Source organism: Astyanax mexicanus, chromosome 6, assembly GCF_023375975.1.
Source record: "Astyanax mexicanus isolate ESR-SI-001 chromosome 6, AstMex3_surface, whole genome shotgun sequence".
NCBI lineage: Eukaryota > Metazoa > Chordata > Actinopteri > Characiformes > Acestrorhamphidae > Astyanax > Astyanax mexicanus.
Window position 1 is genome coordinate 25,804,204 of NC_064413.1, and position 12,965 is coordinate 25,817,168.

Here is a 12,965-nt window from a genome sequence, read left to right on the forward strand (position 1 = left end):
GAGCATACTGTACCACAGTTTTTCAGTTGCCCAGACTCCTTGATTTAATCAGTGTAGATCTAAGTAAGAGGAAGCGATTTTACACAGCATGTTTGCAGTCTTGCTTTACTTGCTTTACTTGCTTTTTTTAGTGTATACAAAGTGTATGCAGAAGTAGAAATGCAGCTTGATTTTATTGTGTTTATTGTGTACTAAATTTGGACTGTTGGCAATTGGCTGAACTGCCGCTGTTTTTGTTTCTTTTCAATTTGATTTGTTGTTAACCAGTGGTTCTGAATGGCCAAGTGTATTTTTAAGCCATAAGGCCATGTGATCAATGGAAATGTGGTGTTCATCACAAGATAATTACATGCTTCCATGCGTTTTAGCCATTCAGACTCTTCTAAAAGAGAGAATTCCACAACTGCAAGTTATGGGTTGCAGTTTATGGCATGGTCAGAGTCAGATTGAATGCCCCTTAAAGCCAGAGGGAGGCCATTGATCAGCGTTGTGCTCTAATTATAGGAAAATCGATGTGGCAGGGTCAGATGGACTGGCTGAAGCAGGCTTTGGATTGTTCTTTTTGAGCTACATTGTATTTGGATTAATGCAGCACTGTTTTGTTGCCCCTAAATGGAGAAATCGGGTCATTTTACAGAATAAAGACCTTTTCACTTTATCACCCTGACCTTTTCACTTTATCCTAATCTGGCACCGCAGAAGTCATGGTGTTTCCTGTGTTAGCACGGCAAAGCTTCAGGTGGAAATGGTCTCTCAGCATTCTGGCTGCCCTGGTCAGTAGAAAAGTTGCAGTCATTTCCTGCTATGTGATTTGTGACCGGCCCCTATGATAGGCTAACTCTGTGTTGATGCAAACATGAGTGTGCACTCACAGTTCAGAGAGTGAAAAGTTATCAAATAGGGGTGTATGGTACAACCAAAAATTAATGTTTCTTTTCATTTATTTGAACAGTTGAGTACATAAGTACATAATACACCATGAAATGTGTTAATTACATATTTAACACAGCTTTACAGTTTAAACTCTAACATATTATATGTGCTTTACACTCACATACACATACAAAATTGGTGACATATCATTCTTTTTAAATCCACTGTGTAATCCACATTTATTGATTGAAATAAAACGGAAGTCTTTGTGAAATAATGTTTAAATGATGTTTAAAAATACCAAGCACACAAAACAAAGAAGTGTCTTTGGCTGAATAATGCACCCTTTTTACAACAAACTTGAATGTATTCTGTGATAGGCCCAGCTTTTATCAGAAAATTAAACCGAAAATTTAAATTAAGCACTGCTCTTTTTTTAAGTGCATGTGCATCAATCTCGCATATACAGCTTTGGAAAAAAAAATTAGACCACTTAAAAATTATGCATTTCTTTGATTTTACTAAATTGAAAACCTCTGGAATATAATCAAGAGGGAGATGGATGATCACAAGCCATCGAACTAAGCTGAACTGCTTGAATTTTTGCACCAGGAGTGACATACAGTTATCCAAAATCAGTGTGTAATAAATGCTCTAAATGATAATATTTTTATGTGGAATTTAGGAGAAATGTTGTCTGTAGTTTATAGAATAAAACAACAATGTTCATTTTACTCAAAAATTTACCTATAAATAGCAACATCAGAAACTGAAGTGGTCTCTTAATTTTTTCGAGAGCTGTAGGTCACTTTTAAAAAAATGTGTGAACAGTGTAAAATAAACATGTGATTTTAATCACTTTTACCTGCTGTATGAATGTAAACTTTGTCTGTTTCTAGCAGGTGACACAAGATGACACTCGCTAACCACTCACATAGTGAAACAACCAGAGTCAGCATATATATTGCAGATGTAATGGAAACTTTATCTTGTGCCTGTTCTATGGCTAAGTCCTGAATCAGCACACTATATTTTAAACAAAATCTGTATATTGTCTTATTTTGTACTTTTTAATGCTCTGATAAGCATATTGTAAAATGCATCAAAATGAGATGGCATTTTAATGTATTAAATTGTATTCTAATTCAGTAAGAGTTAAGCTCCTAACTACTCCTAACAAACCCCTGTCTTTCTCCCTGCTGTTACAGGTGATGGAAACCCAAAGGAAAGCAGTCCGTTCATTAACAACACAGACAATGATAGAGGAACCCTGTACGATGGGAAAAACATGGCACTGTTTGAGGTATAGTTTGTTTATTTAATGTATATTGCACTGCATATTTAAACTTTTTAAAAATATTAATAACACTGTAATTGTGCAAAATTAAGATACAAGATGCAATGCATTTATTTTCATGTGCACAGCAAATTAAACAGCAGTTAAACTGTACTCAAAAAATCTTATTTTACTACACTCACACTAAACTTTTAAGACACAAGTTAAAGATTATAAATAAAATTAAACTTAGGACAAAAAAGCTAATAATAGTAAAAACTATGCCATAGATAGACTGCTGAATGAGCTTCGTATTCAGTATTGTCGTCAGTGTACTGGATGCTCTAACACTATGCTCACTGCTTTATGTGGGTCATATGTTTTGCATCTTTGTTGTTTTCAGGTTTGTGACCAATAGTAAAGTAATTTATAGGCTGTAAAATCTATTTCTATGTTGTTTTATGATTTTGGACAAGCAAAGCTACTATTAGGTTTCCATCCTTTGATTTTGACCAACAACCGCCAGCGTTTCATAAGCTGAATTCTTGAAATTGCATTGGGCAGCCATGAATTTGATGGTTTGGTATGCTGTGCTTTTCTCTTTCTTCTTTCTTTTACTTTGAATCTTATTAGGAAGAAATGGATAGCAACCCCATGGTGTCATCATTACTCAGCAAACTGGCCAACTACACCAACCTCACTCAGGGGGTTCGGGAGCACGAGGAGGCAGATGAGGAGGAGGGAGCAAAAAAGCAAACTGTTAAAGTGAGTCGGCTCTTAGAATGGGCGGTTTTGTGGTTCAAGAGAAAAACGTTTTATTTCGAATAGAATGAAGCTATTGTTGAAAATAATTATAGGGTTCTGCACTCAGGGTACAAGCCTCTGTTTCGCTTCTATTCACTGCCTTAGTAGAGGAATACACAATATATTTGATGGATAAAGTTACTTGTATGTCTGGTAAGTTAACTTGTCAGGTTACCAATTGGTTGCAAACTTGTTTTTCAAGACATTAAAGGGCCTCTATGAATTAACTTCACTTTGTTATGTAAGTGTAACATTTAACATTTCAAAATACAGTTTGAAACCATAGAGTATATATAAAAGTTTACTGAAAGAAAGCAGTTGAAAAGTAAAGCCGAACGTTTCCTTATGCTCTTACCTTTGGTGGCTGCAGTGCAGCTGTAAACTTATATACTGTTAGTTACAGAATATGAAGTATTTCAGCTCCTAGTGTGTTTTAAATAAGGCACAATACAGAACAGCCTATCAGATAACAGCATATTTGTCTTGTATAAGTTTGTTGTCTTGTGTGTTGATGTTCATGTCTGTACAACACATTTGCACAGTAAGTAAGAGATAATTAAAGAGGGTTAAAGGGAAGATTATTTCGTTAAAATTAATATATTTTATGTTAATATAATTGTAACTCATTATTGGAACTTAAAAGTTACAGAATTGCTGTAAATGAACTTTGAGGAGAAATATAAAATACAGTCTGTTTTAAACTGTTTTTCATATTTTGGACAGTCAGAATATTTAGCATGCTAGTTTTTAGCACCTTTGCCAAAACAGCATCTCAGCAAAACAAAACCCAGAGCATTAATGGTGGAGTGCTCAAAGAATTTTCAAACCAGTTTTCATATGAAAATTGCCCCCTTTTCCCCCATATGAGTAGCACTCATATTCAAGGGCATGCTGTTTATGCGCATATGTGATGGACAAGCACAACTTTTCCAGCTGTTTGACAGATTCCAAGCCCTAAGGGTACCTTCATTTAAATAATCTGCTTCATTGGTTATTGCTGACCCAAAGAAAATTGTCTTAAAACTATGTATTTGAAAATGGGCAAAAAAAGATCTTAAAAACCACATGCTAGGCTGACTTTGTGGTCGTGACTCCTGATTGGCCAGGCTGAGAATATATTGTAGAATGAAGATGACATTGTTCTAAATTTCAGACTTCGGACACTGGACTTCGGACACAGTTGAAGTGCTGTATGAATAAGAGCTGTTATTTTACGTGGATGTTTTTTGTTTTATTAAATGCTGAAAAGTGATTGAATCTGGGTGCATCCAGGATGTTTGGGAGAGTAGCGGAGGCGATGACCTTGCTCAGCGCAGGGTGGGACTCTGTCTTTTACAGGCGTCATTGGTATGCAGAGCATTCTTTTATGCGGTTAAGAAACTTTAAGCTTTAACCTGCAAAATTTCAAATAGATCTTTGCCAAGCTGGTTTTGTCGTTTTTAAGAACATTTGGTCTTTTGTGTCAGCTTTTTTATTTATTTATTTTTGTGCTTTTGAATCGTTTGTTGTTTCCAGTCCTCATATTGGACCATGTAGAGGTAGTTGTTTGATAAAGGTAGATGTTACAATAAAAGTTCAGTCATTTATTTAGTGGCAAGCGTGTTTCAGTAGTGTTCCAGATGTTCAGCCCTTTTAATGTATTAAAGTATTACTTTGTATTAATCCGTTACAGTATGTATGTAAGTATCTGCTTAAGAGGGTTTAACACACTGCTCTATGTGCTTCTCTCTGAGCAGAGTCCACAGATGGGGACGTTCATCGGCGTCTACCTGCCCTGCCTACAGAATATCCTAGGGGTCATCCTGTTTCTGAGAATGACCTGGATTGTGGGCACTGCAGGCATTCTGGAGGCCTTTATCATTGTGGCTATGTGCTGCTCTTGTGTAAGTATATGATACGTGCTTTATGGTGGTTAAAGATTTCTCTCATTAACACAAAACAACCGCTGTATTCTGTTTATTCTGTTGTTTGATTCTAAGGGGCCATATTTTAGCAATCTATAGCTCATCGCTCAATTCCGTATCACGCAGCTGGATTTAGGGCGTGTCTGTGTGTCTTTGGTATCATGAGGGCGCAAAGTAAACCTTTCATGGCGTGAAGTGCGCAAAAGGCATGAACTAATTCTCTTATTTATTCATGGTCTCACTTTGCACGTTTTGGGGGTTTAGAGATCTTCCTGAATGTGTAATTGCACCAAGCGTGTGGAAAATTGCTTGGTAACACTTTACTGTAACACTTTACAATAAGGGTCACAAGTAACAGTTAACATTGTTAAATAGTAATGTCTTAGCTAATTATTAATTAACACTAGTTAAGAAATTATTAAACATTACCAAAATGAATGCTTAGGAATGTTGTAAATGATAATGAATTGAGACATTAGTTAAACAATCTGTGATAATTAATAATGTCTTGACTAAGGTCAATTAATAATTAGTTGAGACATTTTGTCATAAGTACTGTTAATTAATGTACTCTTATTGCAAAGTGTTACCCACTTTATAATAAGACTCACAAATAACATCATCCATGACAGTAATAAACATTCTTAAATGGTTATGTAATTATTAATTGTTTAATAAGACATTGATAAACCTTACAAAAGGTTAATGCCTACGGATGTTGTAAATAATAATTAATTGAGATGTTAGTAAAGCAAAATTATGATTTAATAATGTCTTAACTGGTGTCAATTCATAATTAGTTAAGACATTCTGTCTTAAGTACTGTTAATTAATGTACCATCGTTGTAAAGTGTGACCAATTATGTTTAAAATGTGCAATATGTTAGACTCAATGGATTGTGTTCTCTATTGACTTGTCAGCCTATGGAGTGTAAAAGTAGGATTGAATTTTCCGTTCTGATTTCTCTATGTTTGCAGTAGCTCCTTTATCAGTGTCAACTGCTCAGGTAACCAGTAAAAACCTACCAGACCACTATGTTTTTAGGATGAACATATCTGGTTCTACAGGGAAAAATAGCTGAAGAACTGCTGCTTTAAAGTTCCATTCTTGTATGTGTTCTGATGTAAGGAATTTCTATCGGATTTTTAATTAAAGATGAAGAGTTTTAACACAAGCTGCTTTAACTTGATTTTCCCTTGTTGCCTAACAAAGTGACTCAGTGATGAGATTGTGCCGGTGTGTGTACCCGCGTGTCAGTGTACAGTGAGTGACGCTGTGTTTGGGAGAACGAGATCTAGCTACACTCAGAGCTTCTGATCCTTGGCTCAAAGTTTAGCCTCCTTCCATTCCTTGTCGGATAGAGCTCGGGCATGTGATGGCTCCTGGCAGCTCGGTGTGTAATCTCTTGTGCTCAGGACACTTTGAGACAGGTGTTTATTTATAACTCGGTGCAGACGAAGGGATCAGCCGCCCCTTTAGAGAGAGAGAGTTATTTACAAGTGTAGCAATACGCTTCCTGGCTCAGCTACGACTTCCACTTCAGCTCCCTTCCGGAAGCCTGTGAATCCAGTGTCAGGATGGGAGGGACTGTGCTATTATATAATCTTAAATGAAATGAGCTTTGAGCTGCATGCCCAGGTGTGACAGTGCCATGGCTACTTCAGGCCATGGGCCTTTGTCCCATTGATGAATTGGGCAGAGGATGACGGACCTGATAAGAAAGTCAAACATGCTGAAAAGACAACGATTGTGCAAGAATTGTGTAATCTCAGTGCCCGCTTGGATGATATTAACATTAATATGTGCCAGATTAAAGCTTATAGGTTTTGAGTGGTAGAAATAGTATATTTTCATGTATTGTGTATTATACGTATTAAAGATCTGGATTTGATTGTAAAAATGATGCTGCATCTCTGTGCTCTTCAGGCAACCAGAGGGAGTTAAGGCAGTTGCACATCATATATGCAGCAAAATAAGCGTTTTTTAATGAAGGTACACACACTGGCGCTTAAGGCAACAGCGTTTAAAACCAAAAAGATGAAACAAAAAAGATAAAAGTTAAATAGGACTTATGACTTGAATCTTACATGAAATGTAACAATTTCAAAGTTTTTGGAAACCCCCCTTTTCACTTTAAGTAGGTAGACTGGCTCTGTACAGCTCATTATCAATATGTCTTGCTCACTAGAAACACTCTTGTAAATGATGGATGAGGAGAACCAGAACAATGAACTGCACTAATTAGCTAGATTAGACAATCTAGACTATTGTCAACTTGTTTTAATGTAACATCTTCAGTGTAGTCAAATTTCTCTTACTTCAGAGCTTCCATTTTGTGGCAAGGTCAATGTGTGACACCTTATATGGTCATATTATGTATATTACTACATACAGCTCTGGACAAAAGAGACCACCTAAAAATGATGAGTTTCTTTGATTTTACCAATTGAAAACTTCTGGAATAAAAATCAAGAGGAAGATGGATGATCACAAACCATCAAACCAAACTGAACTGCTTGAATTTTTGCATCAGGAGTGGCATAAAGTTATCCAAAAGCAGTGTGTAAGACTAGTGGAGGAGAACATGCCAATATGCATGAAAACTTGATTAAAAACCAGGGTTATTTCACCAAATATTGATTTCTAAACTCTTAAAACTTTGAATATGAACTTGTTTTCTTTGCATTATTTGAGGTCTGAGAGCTCTGCATCTTTTGTGTTTTGTGTTCAGCCATTTCTTACGGTGGCCGAGAAAGCCCAACGCAGTGCAAATTGAAAAGCGCTGCAAAAGCACAAAACACATCCATCAAAATTACAACACAGGCGCAGCACATAGAAAAACGCGCTGCAACTAGAAAAACGCGCTGCAAATAGAACCACAACACAACGGAAGTGAGTCACAACACAACGGAATTTTCCCGGGGGACCTTAAAAGATACTGTACCAGCTAAGCTGCGTCTTCAGTAACGTCTCGGACTTCACTATGTGTACAAAGGACAATAAGTGGCAAACAAGGCGTTTTGTGAAGCAGAACTTTTAATAAACATAACTTACTTTTCAGAAGCTTGTTTGCCACTTATTGTCCTTTGTATACAGCTGGTACAGCATCTTTTAAGGTCCCCCGGGAAAATTCTGTTGTGTTGTGACTCACTTCCGTTGTGTTGTGGTTCTATTTGCAGCGCGTTTTTCTAGTTGCAGCGCGTTTTTCTATTTGCTGCGCCTGTGTTGTAATTTTGATGGATGTGTTTTGTGCTTTTGCAGCGCTTTTCAATTTGCACTGCGCTGGGCTTTCTCGGCCACCGTAATTTCTTAATGTTCTACAAATAAATGTCCTAAATATTTTTATTTGGAATTTGGGAGAAACAGAACAAAACAACCTTTTTTTTTTTTACTCAAACATATACCTATAAATAGCAAAATCAGAGTAACTGATTCAGAAACTGAAGTAGTCTCTTATTTTTTTTTTAATGTTTGTTGTGTATGAATTGAGTAAAGGATTCAGTTGTCCCAGTGCAGAACATTTGTTCTATAATGCTGTCCCACCGTGTACCTGAATTTAAAGAAAGAACATGAATTGCCAAAATGCCAAAAGGGTATAATTTACAGTTTCATTCATTTAAAGACTAATGAACTACATATGAGTCATGTGATTTACATTAAAAGCATTTTAACTGAATTTGAAAAGACCTGCATTCTTAATCCACTAAATGACCACTGCCACATTTGTGCCACTGGGTTCTCCCTAACATTAGAACATCAGTTCCAGCTGCTTATATACAAAATATAGGTGATGGAGCTTAGGTTTAAAATAGAGTATAGAGCACAGACATCTAGGAAAGAGTGGGGACTGCTTTAGAGCTCTTCGTCATGGTGGTGCCAAAGATCACTGAATCACCTTCATTCAAACCGCGCTCTTCCAATCACTAAGCTTCTGTTCAGGGTAAATGACCAGTAAGTGGCTTTAGCCCAGCTTTTCATGGCATAGGCTGAGACTGAGGCAGAAACAGCTGAGGGGATTTATTCTGGTCATTTTGCCCGAGCCTGCTCAAGGACACTCAGACGCACAGGCGGGTTACATAATAGCCAGATGCACATATCCTTGAAAAGAATTAAACCTTCCTAAAGCAGTGACCGCTGAATGAGAATCTTTTACATTTCCCCTCCTAAATAAGCATGAAGGATTATCACTGCGATCGTAAACCTTCTGTATTCTCTTTTCCAGACGATGCTTACAGCCATATCTATGAGTGCCATTGCTACAAATGGAGTAGTACCAGGTGAGTCAGGGATGATGATCTGGCTGCCATCATTAAGACCATCAGTACTTATAAATCTTTAGTTCTGCACCATGTAGATCCTGCATTAACCTGCTTTTCCTTATTTTTCTTTTATTTTAATCATAGCTGGAGGGTCGTATTACATGATCTCCCGGTCGCTGGGCCCAGAGTTTGGAGGGGCCGTAGGACTGTGTTTCTATCTGGGCACCACATTTGCTGGAGCCATGTACATTCTTGGTACTATAGAGATTCTTTTGGTGAGTTCTGTGCATCTGTTGAAAAAAGTACATTTACTCTAAAAAAGACTAAAACACCCTAGAATTTGGTAACACAAAATTATAAATACAAGATGTCTTAAGTTTAACAGCATTATTTTTTACTTTTATATGCTTTACTGTGATTTTAGAACCAAATTTTTATAGGCAGGGTTAAGCTGTAGTGGGAAATTGGCAGAAAAATCAATAATGTTTTTTTTTGTTTTTTTTTTTGTTAATGTTTTAAAATTAATTTAGTTGCGAGTGTGAGTGATATTCAGTTTTTTTCCTTTTAAAACAACTGTAAGCAATTATAGAAAAAAAAATACAGTAACATTAAATGTTAAAATGTGTTTGAGTGGCCAAACTGATTTGTATGTAACTTTTATAATAGCCTTACTTATCTCTGCCTTTTATACTGATTTTTTTAAATATATCTTTCTAAATATGAACTTGTAATATTTCAGTATTTACCAACATGGCATTTTGCATATGATTATATTATGTTCTGTTATATCCAACTTTAGGTTTATTGTAGATTAAATGTCTGTTGTTTCTGTTCTTCTATTTTTAGACTTACATAGTGCCCAGTGCTGCAATCTTTAAAGCAGAAGACAAGGCTTATGAGGCGGAGGCCATGCTGAACAACATGCGAGTGTATGGCACCTGCTGCCTGACCCTGATGGCACTGGTGGTGTTTGTTGGCGTGAAGTATGTCAATAAGCTGGCTCTGGTCTTTCTGGCTTGTGTTGTCCTCTCCATTCTGGCCATTTATGCTGGAGTCATTAAGACCATTTTTGAGCCGCCGGTCTTTCCGTAAGTTACAAAGCTTGCCCTTTGTTTCTGTAAAGAATTACATTTACATTACAGAAATTACATTTCTTGTTACTTCAAAAGAAATTGTACTGATTTTATTCTATTTGTTGCAATATATTAAGTTATACCCATGAAGTCTATGTGTAAAAAACATTTTACTGATATCAGGTTATTAGCCTATTACTCTTAGTGTAACCTACATTCTTTGTAGTGACCACATTCTTTTTACACTGCAATAGCATTATACGTTTAGTATATATACCGTATATCTAATGCTGGATAATTCTGATATTCAGTTGATCTAATAGTGTATAGGTCAATTAAAACCCATATGTGTTGATTTATAATCAATACTGCATTTTCATATATATATAGAGGTATAAATTTTAAAACTCTGAATCTATGAATATTTTCATACATAAAACCTGTATGACAAATTTTAAATTATAAGGGGTAAGTCTTGTAACATGAAACATGACAAAACACAAAATATCAAAGTGGCATTTGTACAACAGACATCAAGATCATTTAAGAGGGTGCAATACTTTCTTTGAGTTACTTTTAGGAACTGTCTATTTTTTATCATGGCAGATTAAGTAAAACATGTTTTTTTCTTTTTTCCTTTTGTAAAGGGTCTGCTTGTTGGGCAACCGCACCCTCAAGAACCACGGCTTTGATAAATGCGCAAAGACAGATATAATCGGCAATGTGACCGTCACCACAAAACTGTGGTCTCTCTTCTGTGACTCCCCTGAACTCAACTCCACCTGCAACGAATACTTTACCCTTAACAATGTTACAGAGATCCCTGGCATTCCTGGTCTCACCAGCGGAGTCATCTCAGGTAAGAAATTTATGTTTTTGCTAGGACTGATTTTACTAAAAACTGTACCTGGGGTGTGCATCAAACATGGAGCAGTATCAAACATACTGTATTTTAAGGTTGTACCCCCTACAAAAATGCATGTTAGCTACATAATTGATATAGCATAATATACAGTTGCATGTTCCAATTAGGGACATTTGGCCAAATTACACATTAGCTTTTCTTTTTTTATTTTATTTATAATAAAGAGAAGTAGTAAACATAGCCTCTATTGCTGTATATTATTAATAGTCTATTAAAACCTGTAACAGCAAATCATAATGCAGTTACTTTTTATAATATAAATAGTAAAAAAAAACAATTTATTTTTTTTACAAGTTCGTGTGCTAGTGGGAACAGGAATTGAAGAGCTGAAGTGACAGCATACAACAGTACCGGGACTGATGGAATCAAAATGTAAATCCGCACAAACATTTAGCAAGGATAAAGAAAAGAAAAGGATTTAAAAAAAAAGAAAATCACCTTGCCAACTGGAGGCATGGGCTCATAGGTGCATAGATCTATCATGCTTTGTGTTGTGTTGCTGCCAGTGACTTTTGTAATACAACATGGGTGGAGTGAACCAAGCCAATCCTGGATGCCAATGTTAAAATATATGTTAAAAGACTGAAGTTGAAAAGCATATTATTTTTTTACCACAGAATATTGATCCAAAATATAAACCTTAGTACTTGGCCTAAACTCCATAGACGGTTTGTGGACGGACTTTAAGCTAGCTGTGTTTGTAAGATGCCCCAAAAATCTCTCTGAAGTAGAGACTTCAGCAAAAAACACTAGGGAAAATGTTTGTCTCCCACATTGATGGGCCTTGGGTGTTATGTGGCAAGTCTGCTGGAGGTCTTTGCTTTTTACCCATTTTTGGGGGGGTGCTGTGTCCTGGATGTGTGTCTGTTGTGGTCTGGCTCCTCTTTGAGTGGTTTGGGTTGCTGCACTTGCCCTTTTTTCTCTGATTGGCCAATTGGTGTATAATTGATCTTTGTGTAATTATAAACAATGTATGTATTGTATTTGTATAATAATAATAATAACAACAATAATAATAATAACAATAATAATATAACAATAATAATAATGCTATAAAGAAAAGGACAGAGCAACTGTGTGTTAGAATTAGACTTTCTTTAAATAATGTAATTTTAATGGGGAAAGAGCATTGAAAGAGCATTCGTAGCAATAATGTTTGTTTGTTCTGAGCAGAGAACATGTGGTCGAGCTATGGCCCTGCTGGCATGCTGGTGGAGAAAGCCATTGATGCAATGGAAGCTTCTGAAACAACTAGAGACGTGAACCTGCCCTATGTGGTCAATGACATTGCCACCTTCTTCACACTGCTGGTCGGAATCTACTTCCCTTCAGTTACAGGTAAAGGCATTCCACCTCTCTCTCTCTCTCTCTCTCTCTCTCTCTCTCTATTTCTTATCTCTCACTTACAGTCTCTCCGTTCTCGCCTCACACCCACACCACCCCTAACCTATTTATGTTTATGTTATTTGATGTGGTTTTGTGGCACTGCATGTTCTGCAGATGGTGCTTTATTTCTCTTGACCTCATTTGTACCCACTTTATATTTAATCTGTTCTTACTCGGCGGCTTCAGGTCTATCTAAACTCCTATAGCCAGACTGTGAGCCGGTGCGGACATCATGCTTATCTGCTGCTTTCAGCTGCAAGTGCTTCAGACCAGACTTTTCCCCTATAAGAGGCCTCGTGCATGATCAGTGTGCAACACAATAGTGCACAGGTCAACACTGATGTGAGACTTAAGCAGTTTTGTTGCTGTCATGTAAGAAAAAAAAAAAAAAAAAAAAGATCATGTAATTTTAATTTTGGCCCAATTTCAGTGATGAAAGAAGAACAGAAATGCTCAAAAATTAA

At 36.5% G+C, this 12,965-nt stretch overlaps 1 protein-coding gene across 7 annotated transcripts in view; it reads left to right on the forward strand.

Annotated features, from left to right (window-relative positions):
• The window catches only part of slc12a7b (solute carrier family 12 member 7b), an 80,620-nt gene that overhangs the window by 43,182 nt on the left and 24,473 nt on the right, over positions 1-12,965 (forward strand). For all 7 annotated transcript variants that reach the window (XM_007256912.4, XM_007256914.4, XM_007256913.4 and 4 more), the window contains exons 2-9: positions 2,082-2,176; positions 2,783-2,914; positions 4,690-4,836; positions 9,081-9,135; positions 9,262-9,392; positions 9,964-10,205; positions 10,838-11,049; positions 12,289-12,453. In XM_007256912.4, coding sequence (XP_007256974.3) covers positions 2,082-2,176; positions 2,783-2,914; positions 4,690-4,836; positions 9,081-9,135; positions 9,262-9,392; positions 9,964-10,205; positions 10,838-11,049; positions 12,289-12,453 — 1,179 coding nt within the window. The remainder of the gene's footprint in view (positions 1-2,081; positions 2,177-2,782; positions 2,915-4,689; positions 4,837-9,080; positions 9,136-9,261; positions 9,393-9,963; positions 10,206-10,837; positions 11,050-12,288; positions 12,454-12,965) is intronic.